This window comes from Brassica napus, chromosome C8, assembly GCF_020379485.1.
Source record: "Brassica napus cultivar Da-Ae chromosome C8, Da-Ae, whole genome shotgun sequence".
Classification (NCBI taxonomy): domain Eukaryota; kingdom Viridiplantae; phylum Streptophyta; class Magnoliopsida; order Brassicales; family Brassicaceae; genus Brassica; species Brassica napus.
The window spans coordinates 41,430,359-41,445,587 of NC_063451.1; the positions used below are offsets into that span (position 1 = coordinate 41,430,359).

Consider the following 15,229-nt stretch of genomic DNA (forward strand, 5'->3'; position numbering starts at 1 on the left):
GTTAAAAGTAAGATTTTAGTCCAAAATCATGGCTTAGTATGTACTTAAGAAACTAGTTTAAAATCCTTAGGTTTTTAAGTCTTAATTATAATATTACAAACTATGATAAAAAATTATATAAACGATTTGTAACTAATAATTTTACATATTTTAATAGAATTCACGTATGATTGATCACCTCAAACTGTTCTATAAAATTCTACGTAAATTCTACGTTAAAAATCTCTTACAATTTTTTTTAATAATTTATATAATTTGCTTTTTGTTGAAATTAAAACATAGATTTTATGGTCTAGAATCATAAGCTAACAATTTTAATAAACAACTGAATTAAAAAGGGTTTCCACAGAAGAATAGGCAATTAAGATATTAAAAATATAATTGATACAAATATTAATTAGAGTGGATTATGGTAATATAGATTAAGGTAAAAAAGTATATTATTACATGTTGGGTAAGAGTAATTACAAGAGATATGATTGACAATCTGAGATATAACACGAGATTAACTATTGAATCAAAGTAAATTACAAAGAGATATGATTTTCAATCAGAAAAATTACAAAGAGATATGATTTTAATTAAGATAAACACGAGATTGACAAAAGCACTTATAGCAAGTGAATAATAATAGATCAAATATTTACATTTACATAACAGAGAATATGTAAAAGGGAAATGGTGCCAGCTATTAAGGTTTTAAAGTGATTAGAAATTTTCTCTCAGGTCAAAGCTGTCATCTCTCTCTCTCCCCTATACTCTGTTTCCTTTTTTCTCTCCTTTGTCTTTATCTCTCTGTTTCTTTATAAACACTTCTCTTTCTTTTCTCAAATCTTGGAGAAGAAAGAAGCAAAGAATTCTTGGGAAAGAGTAAAAAACACAAAAAGTTAAATCTAGTTCCATCTATTAACCCAATCAGAATCATAATACCTCTGCAACAATGGCTGCTCTTCCTCTCCGCAAGGACAACAAGATGCATTGGTGGTTCACTCACAAGAAGGTATATATACAAACCTGAAATCATCAAACTTTCTTCAGTTTCATATCCTGTAATGGGTACTCAAATAGATATTAACTTTACATTATACTCTTTCAGCTTGTTGATAACTACATTAAAGACGCAAAGTCTCTGATGGCGAGTGAGGACCAAAACGACGCTGCTTCAGCTATTCATATACTTGACGCCGCTTTATCGATATCGCCGCGTTCCGAAATCGCGTTAGAGCTTAAAGCCAGAGCTTTGCTTTTTCTCCGTCGCTACAAGGACGTAGCTAACATGCTTCAAGATTACATTCCTAGCCTCAAACTCGCCGCTAAAGACGAAGAAGGGTCCGTTTCATCCGACGGTTCTTACTCTTCCTCCTCCTCTTCTTCATCCTCCTCTCAACTCTCGAGGAAACTTCTCTCTCCTAACCGTGACTCCTCCTCCATTCCATTCACGTGCCTCTCGCTTTCTGACTTGAAGGAGAAAGTAATGGCGGGGATCTGTAGAAATGGCGATAAGGAAAAACAACAGTGGAGGTAAAATTTCTATTTCTTAGATATATTGAAAGTTTGAATATTTATGAAATTAGTAATTATATTAATTCTCTAATTTTCAATATATTGAAGGTTTGATTTTTTTATAACAAAAAAATAATTATTTTTAAATTTTCAGATATGCTGTATTGGGACAAGCTTGTTGCCACCTAGGATTAATGGAGGACGCATTGGTTCTTCTTCAGACCGGGAAACGCCTCGCAACCGACGAGTTCCGTCGTCAGAGTATATGCTGGTCCGACGATAGCTTCTGTGTCCTCCTCTCCGACTCCGAGTCATCATCCTCTGCTTATTCTTCTCCAAGAAAACTCCCTGAATGCGAAACCGTCTCTCGCCTTCTCGCACACACAAAGGTCCTCCTCCGCCGTCGCGCCGCCGCATTCGCCGCATTTGACGCCGGACACTATTCGGAATCCATCCGCCACTTCTCCAAAATCCTCGACGGACGCCGTCGTCCGGCGCCGCAAGGCTTCCTCGCTGATTGCTACATGCACCGCGCCGCCGCGTACAGATCCGCCGGGAAAATCGCGGAGGCGATCGCCGATTGCAACAAAACGCTGGCTCTCGAGCCGTCGTGCATCCACGCGCTGGAGACGAGGGCTGCGCTTTTGGAAACGGTTCGGTGTTTGCCTGACTCGCTTCACGACTTAGAGCACTTGAAGATTCTTTACAACACGATCTTACGTGATCGGAAGCTTCCCGGACCGCCGTGGAAACGACACAACGTGAAGTACAGAGAGATCCCCGGGAAGTTATGCGTTTTGACGACGAAGTCGAAGTTTTTGAAAGCGAAGATCGCCAACGGAGAAATCGGGAACGTTGATTGGTATGGTTTGATCGGAGTTAGACGCGGATGCTCAAGATCGGAGCTTGATCGAGCCAATGTCGTGTTGACTCTCAGACATAAGCCTGATAAGGCCTTGTTGTTCATCGATCGTTGTGATTTCGCCGATCAGAAGGAGGTTATCGCTGTTAAAGATCGGGCGAGTATGGCTTCGTTGTTGCTTTACCGTTTGATTCAAAGAGGTTACTCCGTTTTGACGGCAACGATAGCAGAGGAGGAACAGAGGAAGATGACGATGGTGTTGACTCAAAAGTCAACGAAAGTGGTTGAAGAACATGAACCGGTTGAGAAGCCTGGTTCGGTTAAGATAAACGGTTTCTCAGATGTTAAACCGGGAAATTCAAGCGCGTATCAAGGAGTTTTCTGTCGAGATCTTGCTGCGGTTGGGAGTTTACTATCTAGGACCGGTTTTAACCAACCGATTCCAATGAAATACGAAGCACTCAGCTGTTAAATGCTTAACCGGGAAATTCATGAACCAAGAAAGTGGAAACGACTCCGTTCCCGGGCGATTTAAAAATCAGTTAATGTATCTATTCATATATGCATGTAATAAAATTCCGCTATAATTTTTTTTTTTCACTTTTAATATTCGTCTCTATTAAGTTTCTTGTCTTTACTTCTGCAAAGATAATGCTTAAAGTGTTGGATTAATATTACTGCCCCATTAAAGTCTTGACACGCATATGGATACTAGCCTATAGTTTCTGATATATTTAAGAGATGTTCCTCTTAGATTTGTCATATTAAAATGGATAAGCGAGTCGAGTCTGACACAACAAGTTAATATTCCAAGGAATCCTTATCTACAAAGTTTGGCAGCCCCATAATGTGGTATTCGTGTTGTTTAAAGAAATTAATGATTTGGTTTAGTAATAATCTGAAAGATGGGTGGTTTTTATTTATTTATGAACCTTGACCAGATTTAGGAAACTAGTTGGGTTTGGTCAAATTCTTCCAAGTTTTAAAAATATCAGAGAGAGAGAGAGAGAGATCTTAAAATCTGCTATGCAATTATTTATCTGCCATTCTCGCATTTGGGTTTCAGAATAATCGCTGAACGCCACAGGGAATACTATGCAAGCTGCAACCTATTTATTAAAAAATAGCATCATCGTCATCTGACTCATCTCCTCTTGACTACACATTCACGCACATAGTTAATGTCAATATACATTTTTTGATTGTTGCAGTGATAGACACGTTAAACTAAACAAGACATGGACGTGCAAGACAAATTATTGTGGCCATGGTTGATAATGTCCACATAATTTTAATCATAAAGGAATTGGTTCATTTTGAGCTTGATTTGGGTGAATGTGGTCGAATTAACACATACATAAGATGTGAAAATAGGAAAATGTAAGAAAATTGAAGGTGGGAAAGTTTAAATAAAGAAGCACGTGATGTATAGGATGTTGGAGACATTGGAAAGAGGATCAGTCGTGGCCAGGTATATGAATATGATGATGTCAGTGTGTATCCATGTGAGCCTATCATGTGTACTTATTACTAGTTTAATCGTACCACTTTATTAATTTTTAATACTCGATATCGTATTGAAATTTTTGAAAAGTAAGAATTAATATACAATAATAAGGTATTAGACTATTATCTATTAGTCATTGGTCAGAGGAGCAGCGATGGAGTATAGTATTATTTTTCATGACTTATAGCCAACGAAAACAAGCGTAACTAGCACAGTCCCACCCGTAGCTAATAAATTATGTTTAGTGCGTGACAGAAACTAGATCCAGTTTTCCAATCTGAAGTACCTTACAAGTTACACAAGCAAGCATGTTGAAAACGTCTGTGTTATCCAACTACCACTGAATATAATATATCTAAAATGTGAATATGAACAGCTTTTTAAAGAAGGGGATGGCCAAAGAGACATGCCATTATAAAAATAGCATGTAATAGTAATGGTAGCTACATCAAATCCATCCGGGAACTCAAACCATACAAGCCAGCTCACATTTATGGGCCTTAATCTTCATCTCTGGCCTAATATATCATGTCTTTACATGTTTTGTCTTCTTATCTTGGCCAATATACCATAGTCTTTACATCTATGGGGCTTAATCTTCTTCTTACCCTATATATAATACTCCTTACTACTATGGGACTGATCCTTCTTCTATGGCCAAGTAATACCATAGTCTTTACTTCTTTGTGGTCCAGTATATCATATTTACATTTATGGGCCTAGTCTTCTTTTCTAGCCCAATATATTCCAAAGGAGAGAATAAATTTCTGCGGAATGGGGCTCGTTGGTTGGGTGGTGGACTACTTTGCGCGGCGTTCAATAATAGTGGTTGACATTAATACCCCCACGATCGGCGTTACGGTTCTTAGCGAAAATTAAGAAACTGTTTATTAATTTTTAAATAAAAAAAACTATGAATCGGTTCTTAAATAAAGACTTTAAAACCGATTCTTAGTTTTTTTTTAGTTAAAAATTAAGAAACAGTTTCTTAACTTCCGATAAGAACTCCAGTCTAAGAACTCCGGATTAATCATGGTCTAGTAGTTAGGGGTAATCTCGTAAATGCGATAGCTACCTACCCAGCTTCGACGTGAACAAAACGTGTCGCGTCTTGTATCTTGTAACTTGTAAGAAGGGACTTTACTCTCAGCTACAACAATTTCATCTTTGGAGAAGAGTGATCGGAAACCATCATCATCGGCGATGGGTTGGCTGACGAGGTTTCTAGCAGCGGTAGCGTTTTTAGCCGCCGGAGTTATATTCTCACCGGAGACATTCGGATCTCTGTCGAAGGGCGAGAATCCAGCGAAGGTTTTGATATTCGTGAAGCTAGCTCATCTACTCAGCTTCGCTACAGCTTGGGGAGCTGCTCTCTGGGCTACCTTCATCGGCGGAATCATCATGTTCAAGTAATCGAGTCGATCACCAACTCTCTCAATCTCTCTCGATCATCTTCGAATTGGTCAAATTAGGGTTTATGTGTGATTTTGATTTGATTAGGAACTTACCGAGGCATCAGTTCGGTAACCTTCAAAGCAAGATGTTTCCAGCTTATTTCACTCTCGTTGGTTCTTGCTGCGCCATTTCACTCTCTGCGTTTGGTTACTTGCATCCATGGAAGTCATCTTCTACCGCGGAGAAGTATCAGCTTGGGTTCCTCGTCTCCGCTTTTGCTTTCAATCTCACCAATTTGCTCGTCTTCACTCCCATGACCATCGATGTAAGTTGTACACATTTCAACAACGCGTACAAGGTTCTCCTGTGTATTAAATGGTCTTTCTTTTACTTTTGGTGTGTGTAGATGATGAAGCAAAGGCACAAAGTAGAGAGAGAGAACAACATTGGAGATGAAGTTGGTTGGTCCAAGAACAGGGAGAAGGCTAAGACTATCCCTAAGCTAGCTGCCATGAACAAGAAGTTTGGTATGATTCACGGCTTGTCGTCTCTAGCTAACATCTTTTCTTTTGGGAGCCTTGCCATGCATTCTTGGTACCTTGCTGGGAAGTTGGATCTCTAAGTTTCTTTTCACAAAGGTCTGAGCTTTTTATGTCACCCTTCATGAATAAAATATATATCTCTTGCTTTGTAAGATTATCATACCCGGCAGTGAAATCATGAAACAGTTTGTTATAATGATTTTTTTTTCTCTGAAATAATTGATGTGTGAATGCTATTAGAGAATAACATGCCTAAGTTTTACTTAAAGAAACTAAAAAAGTGTTCGTGTGAATGGTGGAGTACTAAACCATAGACACTCATAGTTAACAATCTAATTGGGAGAAAGAAGATGATCACTAGTTGACTACTCCTTGATGCGACGAATCTAGCTATGAGTTTCAAGGAATCTCTCCCAGTACATATAATGTTTACGATTAAGAACTTGGCCCGCCATTGATCCCGCTCTGCCTTTATCTGCTTCAGCTCCTTGCGGATCACGTGCCTCAAAGCTTTGAGGTAAGAGCTCATGTCATGGTTTCTTTTGATTTTTCCTTCAGACCCGTAAGAGCGACGGTCGCTAAGAATCTCTAGAGGGTGCGGTGAGTTAAAGAACGCTGTCTTTGCTGCCCTTAGTCCTTTATCTGTTTCATCGGTGTTCTTAGATGTTAAGGCATAGAGACCACTTCCTGGTGGAAGGAGAGGGTGTGGGGGAGAGAATCTTTCTGATGGTTGTAAGATTAGAAGCTTTCCCATTGGAGAATACAATAGATTCTGCAGAAAAAGACAGAGACTAAGCAACGATCTGCATCAAAACAAGTTAAGATAGTCTTTGAGATTACCTGGTTATTCAGACAAGGATGGTTCCGGAAGTTTCTATTCAACGCCTTGAGAAGCTTTGCGGCTCGGTTAGGGTAACTGCAAGAGAATGCTCGAGGAACAATATCTCTATGCATAGAGATTCCAAGAAGATGACTCTTAGGCAACCCGAGTTTCTCAAGAAGCATGTCGCCTCCGCACATGATGCAAGGTGAACCAAATGTGATCACCGGAAGCAGAGAAGAAGCCGGGACTTGACCTCGGATCAGAAGCATCAGGTTCACCAACAGCGACAAGCTTCCTCCTAGAGAGTGTCCGCTGAACCGAAGAAAAGCACGGTTCTTGCCACGGGAGTTGAGGTGGGCGTGAACTTCGGGTAACATCTGGTTGTAGATTCCTTTCGCAGCTTCGTATATGCCTCTGTGGACAGGCACGTCAAAGTCCTCGAATGGGACTGGCTCGAAGAGAAGGTTAGCTTGCCATGATGCCAAGGAATCTGATCCCTGTTAAAAAGATAAAGAGTGAACGTTCTTAAGCTTGTCTTTTGGCAAAATCTCAGACACCATTAAAGAGTAAACTACCTGAATAAAGAAGAACCTGGTGCCAGTTTTGTCATCGTCGCATACGAACCACTCGCAAGGCGGTGAATGGTTGGACATGAGATCATCGGCCACCGCCTGCTTAACCTCCTCTTCGGCTGCCACGACGGCTGTAACGGAATCAGCGGTGGCCATCAGAGAAGCTTCGTTCTCTCGAAGTCCAAAAGGAAGCACAGATTTCGAATGGGAGAAGAGACGAGAAGCCGCAGAAGCAGCTATCCTGTAAGCAGCAGCTGGATTGATAAGCTTCTTCTCCTCCCCCTCCTCCTCCTCCTCATTGTTATTCCCATCTTGTTGGTCAAGACTCGATCTCTTCTCGATCGAGGAAGTCACGAATCTCAGTTTCTGATATTTCAACAGATTCTCAGGCTGTAAAAAAACAAAGAATCAGAAACACAGAAGAAAAGTGAAGTTTTGTTTGGATCTGTAAAAGGTCTTCTTTAACCTTGATGTTGGGGATTGAATAAGCCAAGTTTCCCAGATAGGATAGCTTCGCGAACATCTGTGCATCATCCAAAGGAATTTTCATGAGCATCTTCGAGAAGTTTTCTCGATCAAACACCATCTCCTCCTCCTCTTCCTCATCGATCCTGCAGAGATCGCATGACTCGTCCTTCTTCGAGCCTTCCTCCTCATCTTCTCCATCACCGCCTCCAGATCGCTGCCGCTTCCCTTTCCAGATAGACCCAACCTCCAGAATCTTCAAAACCCAGTTTCCGTTTCGCTCCTCCTCTCTCTCCAACAAAACGGCGTCGTCTCCCACCGTTTCCTTCCTTCCCTTCCCACCACCGATCCGAAGAAACTCAAGGGGACGACGCGGCGTCGTTTTCTTCGGCCGCATAGATCCGGTCGTTGGTCTCTCCTCGACAGAGCCTCCGATCGCACGTATCATCGACGGCCCCACCGGAATCTTCGGAGATACGCATTGCACCGACATTTTTAAGAAAACGCCAGAGTCCATGTCGTTTGATTTATGGTTTATGTTGAAGGCCTGCAGATATATACGTGTATACGTATACGAGTTGGCGAAATTTCCGGCGTTGGCGTGCAAGTTTGAATGAATGTCTCCTCGTTTTTGGTCTCTTCTCCGATCAATCTTTCTTTTTGACAGAGATGTCTCTCAACTATGTATATATATACATACACACATTTATGTTGTGTAGGAAGGCAGGTGAACGAACTTTAAACTCTCCTTATTGGTGCATAAACCTCTTACTTAGGATAACAATTTCCCTGACCTTATTTATTTTGAAGGTATTATTTTCATTTAAGTTTGCATTTACGTTAGGAAAATAATATTAATATTAAACGGTTAGGATCTTTCTGGGTGGAGCGGTATCTGGGGACACATGGAAGGTGAAGAAGTGTCTAAAGAACCTGACCCTCCCACGTTTCTTGGAATAAATTAGGTGCTGTATATCTTGTTGGGCTTTCAATCCCAACTATAACCTAAATTTGTTGCCTAATTAATAAAAGTCGATATAATTTATTTTGTTCTTTTGTTGGTTCAAAATCGATATAAAGTTATTACTTTTTAGTCCAAAGAGCTTCAACATATTGTCAAGACTTTTCCGTAATCTTAATAATATTTTTGATTGATTCAGTGATAACTAACCCACAAAAGAAGGCTACTGGAAATAGAATTCACAGGAGTAAAAAAGCATAATTATGCACTCATTTGATCAACAAAAGCAAAAGACAAATTCCATCAAAACCTCCTATTGGCTTTTGTCACCTTCTTCTTTGTCTTCCTTTCTTTTTACTATATTAAAACCTAGCCATGTTACATCTCAAGGACCACCACAAGTTCTCTTTTAAACCCCCAAACTTCTAAAGAGAAGAGTACTAAGCCAAGACTTCTTTAATCTTCTTCTTCTGATCCTCGGTGAGAGAAGAAGGAAACAAGACCTCAAATGTGACAAATAGGCTGCCTTTCTTTGTGCTATAGTGTAGTGGCATCCCTTCTCCTTTAAACTTCTTCACTTCCTTGGGCTTTGTAATTCCCTGTTTCACGCAGATAATATTCAATCCAGAATTAGTCATTAGATCATAAAGATCAAACTCGAGTGATATCGTAGAGAATGTTAGTGTTACCTTCGAACTGATGTCAACTTCGTGCTCATCCAAGTGTTTGAATGATTTCTCAAAACCAACTAGCGCCTCAACCTGAATGGTGTTTATTTTTAAGTTGAATCAGTAAACAGATAAGTTGTTGGTTTATGACAGAGAAAAGATCTCTGTGGAATTTGTTTACCAGTGTAATGTTGACGTTCATGTGTAGATCGTTGCCATCTCTCCTGAACCGGGCATGTGGTGCTGTTTTGATTCGGAACTGCCAAATAGACAGGAACGGTTAGTTCTCTAATCTTGAACATAAATGAAATCAAGGATCCGGGAAAATTAGGGAAGAGGCTAACCTTAAGGTCACCAGGGTCACCGTCGAGAATGGGTTCACCATCTTCGTAGAAAGACACTTCCTGAAATGCGAGAGAGAGAGAGATTGATAAGCTCACAGTGAGTTTCAGAGCTCACAGTGAGTTTCAGAGCTCACAGTGATAGGTAACATCTAAACATAAGGATATAAAGTAGAGTTTAGAGACTTACTTCTCCGTCTTTCATCCCTTTCTCGATATCAACTGTGACAAAGTATCCTTCGCGTTCGAACTTAACATTTGGGCATTTATCACAGACCTGACAGGAACCAGATATGTTTTAGACAGGTGGGCTTGATATTGGACTCAAGAGGATAGATTGAGAGAGACTTGAAACCTTACCTGCTCTGTCATCTGTTGGAACATTCCAGGACCAATTTGCCTGTGATAAACCTCATCCCTGCAGTTGCAATTTCTCTTTCCAGGAGCTGGTTTTATTACATTCTTTTCCCTCCATACCTGATAGTTTAACGTGGGACATCCTCATTAATAAACCGAAAGTTAAAGGCAGGTCATTTCATGTGCATTTGTCTTAGAGCCGACCTACTCTAACCAAAGAATCTCGGAATGACACAATGAAATCCTGTTCACTGATTAAAGTAATGAAGCCTAAGAATATTTGAATAAAAGTAATAACTTCCATACGAGTTCCAATCAATGTATAAAGACAAAGTGATGATAGTAGGATCTCGACAGGGAACTTAACATACCTTCATAGAGCCTCCCATGTATAAATCTTCTAGAGTGGCCTCAAGTTCCACAATCACGTCATCACCCTTGACAACCTTCTCTTCTTCCTCCATCGAGCCACCACCACCAAAAAACCTAATACGCAGAGCACATGAGCAATCAGTTACATTTTAACACAAATCTACAACATTATCAAATTTTAGAATCTATTCACACAACAGTCAAGACCCTTAAAAATTTCCAAAATTCATTGGTAGCCAATATCCATACATAGCCCTAAGATTGAAGCTTTCAGGGCATAATAATCTCCTAAACCCCACTAGTTCATGTCCCATGATTCATATAATCTTGATTCCAATTAAACTCGGATAAAATTTATATTTTGCATTGGTCTTTAGTTTCATTAGAGACTGTAGAAATCAAAAGAGAAAAATAGAAAAGAAAAGCTCACTGGCTAAAGATGTCCTGCATATTCATGCCTCCTCCACCTCCACGTCCACCATTAGCAGCATGCTGTTTGAGCCCTTCTTCACCATATCTGTTATACACCTCCCTCTTCTCCTCATCCGAGAGCACTTCATAAGCTGTTATAACATCAACACAGACACCAATTAAGTCAATTACAAAGAGTTATCAATCAGGGGGTGCACGGACCGTTGTTGATCTCGGCGAATTTGCGAGTGGCTTCTTCGTTGCCTTGATTCTTATCGGGATGATACTTCAAAGCGAGTTTCCTGTAAGCTCTCTTAATCTGTTCATCAGACGCACCTTTCGGCACTTGCAACACATCGTAGTAGCTCTTCCTGAATCCAATCCCACACCGATAAGAGTTTTTCAATGACTCGCAGATCGCCAATGCATAACAAAACGCTACGCAATACAATGCACTAAAGTCGAGCTTACCCGGCGAAGACGCAGATGGCGTAAGAGAGCGCGAACAATGCGATGCATAGCTTCGAGCGACGAATCGCCATAGAAATGGAAATTAGGGGAGAATCAGATCTCTCCCAAGGCTTTTTACTCCAAGGTGAGATTCAATGCAGAGTGAAGGACGATCTCCTTTCGATCGGAAACTCGAATCTCTCTTCTCTTTCGCGGAAGGAACGATTCCGAAACCAATTTAGAATTCGAACCACGTGGTTGCGTTACGTGTACATTGCTACCCTTAACCAATCAGGACTAAGTCTATGATACACTTAACCAATTAATATTAGCCACGTGGATATATGACGGCAGAATCGCTGACTGTTCTTTTTCTTCGATTTTATTACTACGACGTCGTTTGGAAAGAAATTTCTGATCAAGGCCCATTTACAATGAATATGGCCCATATCTCTGTGGGCCCAGTAAATACAACCCAATGTGGCGTTTTTTTTAGTGTTCTGTTCCCTCTGCCCACTTTCTTCCCGGCGACGATGTTTGCGGCGAGAGTAAGAGCTTCTCTTAAACCTTTGCTCCACGGAAGACACAGCTCCTCTCTAAACCGAAACCGTACGTTAGCAAGTTACTACTCTACTTTTATATCAATATTTTTTCAGATATTTGAATCCGCTGGAAATGAAACTATCTCGAAATGGCTAATTAGGGGGGTTTTACAGGTGAAATTGTAGCGATTTCGAGGCGTGTTGTACTCGATAGGTGAGGCTTTCATTACATCTTTCATCTCTGTGTTCGTTAAGGGTTTTGGTTTTGGGGTTTAAGATATTTTGACTTACAAAAAAAAAAACGGAGTTTCTTTCTGTTGATAGGTTCAACGGTGGAGATTGGACTCTGTCTAGCTTGCGTTCAAATGGAAACGGAGAAAGAATCAAACTTTTTCACCGGGGAGTTCACTGTAGTTCCACACAGTGCTATTCCTCGGAATCTGATGGTAGGTACGCGTGCTAACCATAACTTAATATGATTTGGGGAAAGGGATGAAACTTTTGAGCCTGTCTTCTTCTGTGAACTTTTTTCAGGAGTGAAAGCTCACACAAATATGGATGATCTTTTCTCAGAGCTGGGTTCTGTGAAGAAAGACCGGAACCGGGAAGCGGTCGTGGAGCTGTTAACTAAGAAGCCAGAGACGTTCCAGGTTGAGAAACCAGAGCTTTCTCAGGTACCCGCTTATAATCTCCTTCAGTGTTTGAAACATTCACTTTATTCTTGGAATGATCAAAGCTTGGTGCTTTTAGTTAGCAGTGAAAGATTATAATTTCATTTAACTGAGATGTGTTTTTTTATTTTTGCCTAGAAAACCAAAGGCAAGAAGAAGAAGAAGAAGCATGAACAAGCTTCTGATTCAGTTTCTAAGCCGAAGTTGATGACAGAAAAGACTGAAGCTTCTGAATCAGTTTCCAAGCCGAAGTTGTTGACCGAAAAGCCTGAAGCTTCTTGGGTATTGAATCACGTTTTTAAATATTTATTCAAACTTTTATTACCGGTGTTCAAGTTTAAGAGACCCACACTGTCATTTATTTGAGCAGCAAATGTTGTTTGATTTAAGAATGATTGAAAGCTCTCAACTGTCCGTGTTCTTATCAGAAGACTAATGGCAAGAGCAAAATGGAAGCACATGCCTCTTCCCCAGCAAGAAATGTTATGGACTCCTTCTCCAAGCCAACCGAGTCATCCTCTCCAATTCCAGATCACGAATCCAAGGCCCAGGAGGAAAAGGAAACTAGCTCAACTGGCTCTTCTATCTCCGATACACCCCCAAACCATCTATCTTCGGTTCTGGTTATAAGGATTGGTAATCTAAACTCGGAAACAACTGATTCAGAGATACACTCGAGGTGCTTGTCCATTGGCTCTTTCGAAGGACTTGTTAGAGTTAGAGAGGACAGTGTTGAGGTTTTGTTTCGAGCTAGAAGCATGAACGAAGCAAATTCTATACTGAAAAAGTAAGTTGAAAACTGAAGTTTTTTGGTTCTTGATTTAGAATCTTCGAAGGCTGTTGTTGCATTACAATCTTGTTAACTTCTCTTTGCAGGCTAAACGAAGCAACCGTAGATCACTCTCAATGGACGGCTGAGGTTGTACCAGAAGCCAATGAAGCTTCTAAAGAGCAAATGGGTAGGCGGATCAGTAGTTCTTTCGAAGATATGAAGACGCAACTAATGATGCGACAGATTCTTGTGAGAGACTTGGAAATGTTGGTGCACTCGGTAGTACATCTGGAGAATCATCCAATGGATCAAGAAGGAAACTAAAGCTTTGCAATGTTCTCAAGAAGCCTAATGGCGCTTTTGCGTATTTGTCGAGTCTACACTTCAAAATCATCAATTGAATTGGGGTTAGTGTGATAAATTTTTAAAGTTAGGGACAGTAACGAAACTATCACAAATTACAGGATGAGATGAAGTTTTTGAACCCCGTTAATGGTCTTTTTATGGGTTTATGATCTGCGCAAAGTTGCTTTGGGCCTAATTTTGTTAGACTCGTTGATAAATGTTAAGCCCATTGAAACTTGTACATTTTCATGAAAAAACGATCTCATCTTTTTCTTAAATTTATGTGATATCAGATTATCAGTTGTGATAAAGAAAATAAATAACGTTTGACATTTTTGTAATAGAAACGATCTCATCTTTTTCCCAATTTCTTTCTTAAATTTATGATATCAGATTATCAGTTGCGATCAAGAAAATAAATAACGTTTGACATTTTTGTAATAGAAAATGATTTATATATAATATATATATATAAATTACAGCTTACACGATTTGTTTATTGGAAATAGAAAGTTCCCACACAGAAACAGTGACAAAGATCAGATCAGCACAGCCAAGTGATGAGGTGAACAGTAACAGTTAATAGAAAGCTGTTGACGATTGATTGAAGTGACACATCCCACGTCTCTTTCTGCAACTTGTTTGTATTTTTGGCCTTCAAAATATGTTTCCTCTCAATTAATTAGATTAATCTTCTGTTTATTTTTGAACGAGAATTATAAATATTATGCTATGACATGGGACTGAAGATTCTTCAAAAACTAAAATATCTCCTATGCGTAAAAAAAAAGCATTAAGGTCCCATGACATGACTGTCTTTAATGTAAATCTGGCCCAAATAATTACTATCATTGGAGTTTTATGGAGGAGAAAGGAGTGAGATTCTCAACTTTTCAGAGGAGTGGGTCATGTTACGGTATGGACCTGCCTCTGTTCTTAATACTCTTCTGACTCTTACGACAACTCACGTGGCCTTCTTTTCCTAATCTCACAAACAAATAATCAGAGAAGTTGTAGAGGGCCCAAAACGAAGACAATCTCATGTGGGTTGGATCGTATATTTCAGATAGATAAAAGACAGCTAAATATGTTTTTGTGTGATGTGCGGTGTGGATGTTCTTAAGGTCGCTATACGTGCACGTAATCTCATTTAATATTCGGTTCTATTTCAGCGACAACTATTGCCGCAGCAGTGGCAGCAGAAAACGACACCGTTGCATTATTTGATAACTCGTTTTTAATCGTCTTTCCGAACAAAAATCATTACTGTTAGGTGCATATGGAGTTTCTGCAACCATGTTTTCTGGAGCAGAACCGGAAGCCATTACAAAAATATACACCGTAACCACATATAAGAAGGAGATTAGCTTCACGATTTGACATAAATCCAATTAATCATAGAACATTATTGTGCACTCTGCAAGACAAAGCAACTTTGATGTGTATTCCAAATTCATTTTAGGTCTTTTTGTTTTGTTATCCCAACAAGAGCAAAAATTGTCTTGTCGTAACCTGAACTTTAAATTTTCAATAACAAGATCATATGGGAGCAACTAAAAGTATGATAAGCAGATCTCGTGTTAATCAAGTGAATATGAAGACAAAAACTTCATACATTATTACTCACGGTAGGGTTCTTGTCAACAAGAGATGATGTATATTGCTTACTT

The 15,229-nt window shown here is 39.7% G+C and overlaps 5 protein-coding genes across 10 annotated transcripts; 3 read left to right on the plus strand and 2 right to left on the minus strand.

Moving 5' to 3' along the window:
* Positions 1 to 718: 718 nt before the first annotated feature.
* LOC106368522 lies at positions 719 to 2,972 on the plus strand. The gene is made up of 3 exons (XM_048764916.1): positions 719 to 1,000; positions 1,097 to 1,521; positions 1,658 to 2,972. Exons 1-3 carry the CDS (start codon positions 941 to 943, stop codon positions 2,835 to 2,837), a joined length of 1,665 nt encoding a protein of 554 aa, XP_048620873.1. The 5' UTR covers positions 719 to 940; the 3' UTR covers positions 2,838 to 2,972.
* A 2,007-nt stretch (positions 2,973 to 4,979) lies between these two features.
* On the plus strand, positions 4,980 to 6,045 carry LOC106451986 (transmembrane protein 205). The gene is made up of 3 exons (XM_013893987.3): positions 4,980 to 5,281; positions 5,373 to 5,592; positions 5,674 to 6,045. The coding sequence occupies exons 1-3, from the start codon at positions 5,076 to 5,078 to the stop codon at positions 5,887 to 5,889; spliced, it is 642 nt and encodes a 213-aa protein (XP_013749441.1). The 5' UTR covers positions 4,980 to 5,075; the 3' UTR covers positions 5,890 to 6,045.
* On the minus strand, positions 6,046 to 8,408 carry LOC106451985 (phospholipase A1 PLIP3, chloroplastic-like). The gene is made up of 4 exons (XM_013893986.3): positions 7,671 to 8,408; positions 7,208 to 7,594; positions 6,650 to 7,129; positions 6,046 to 6,581 (listed from the first exon to the last, which is right to left on the minus strand). The coding sequence occupies exons 1-4, from the start codon at positions 8,184 to 8,186 to the stop codon at positions 6,069 to 6,071; spliced, it is 1,896 nt and encodes a 631-aa protein (XP_013749440.1). The 5' UTR covers positions 8,187 to 8,408; the 3' UTR covers positions 6,046 to 6,068.
* Positions 8,409 to 8,799: 391 nt separating this feature from the next.
* Positions 8,800 to 11,510, minus strand: LOC106451984 (dnaJ protein ERDJ3B-like). The gene is made up of 10 exons (XM_013893985.3): positions 11,251 to 11,510; positions 11,002 to 11,150; positions 10,799 to 10,931; positions 10,368 to 10,482; positions 10,000 to 10,116; positions 9,830 to 9,916; positions 9,643 to 9,702; positions 9,480 to 9,557; positions 9,320 to 9,391; positions 8,800 to 9,229 (listed from the first exon to the last, which is right to left on the minus strand). The coding sequence occupies exons 1-10, from the start codon at positions 11,319 to 11,321 to the stop codon at positions 9,071 to 9,073; spliced, it is 1,041 nt and encodes a 346-aa protein (XP_013749439.2). The 5' UTR covers positions 11,322 to 11,510; the 3' UTR covers positions 8,800 to 9,070.
* A 189-nt stretch (positions 11,511 to 11,699) lies between these two features.
* Positions 11,700 to 13,796, plus strand: LOC111197734. 6 transcript variants are annotated; one of them, XM_048764918.1, is made up of 7 exons: positions 11,700 to 11,838; positions 11,946 to 11,985; positions 12,096 to 12,217; positions 12,306 to 12,445; positions 12,581 to 12,724; positions 12,874 to 13,229; positions 13,319 to 13,796. In XM_048764918.1, exons 1-7 carry the CDS (start codon positions 11,763 to 11,765, stop codon positions 13,536 to 13,538), a joined length of 1,098 nt encoding a protein of 365 aa, XP_048620875.1. In that variant the 5' UTR covers positions 11,700 to 11,762; the 3' UTR covers positions 13,539 to 13,796. The 6 variants fall into 6 exon arrangements, with proteins under 6 accessions (XP_048620875.1, XP_013749435.1, XP_022564246.1 ...); XM_013893981.3 differs by having other exon boundaries at positions 11,702 to 11,838; positions 12,871 to 13,229; XM_022708525.2 differs by having other exon boundaries at positions 11,705 to 11,838; positions 12,096 to 12,221; positions 12,871 to 13,229.
* The last annotated feature ends 1,433 nt before the right edge of the window (positions 13,797 to 15,229 follow it).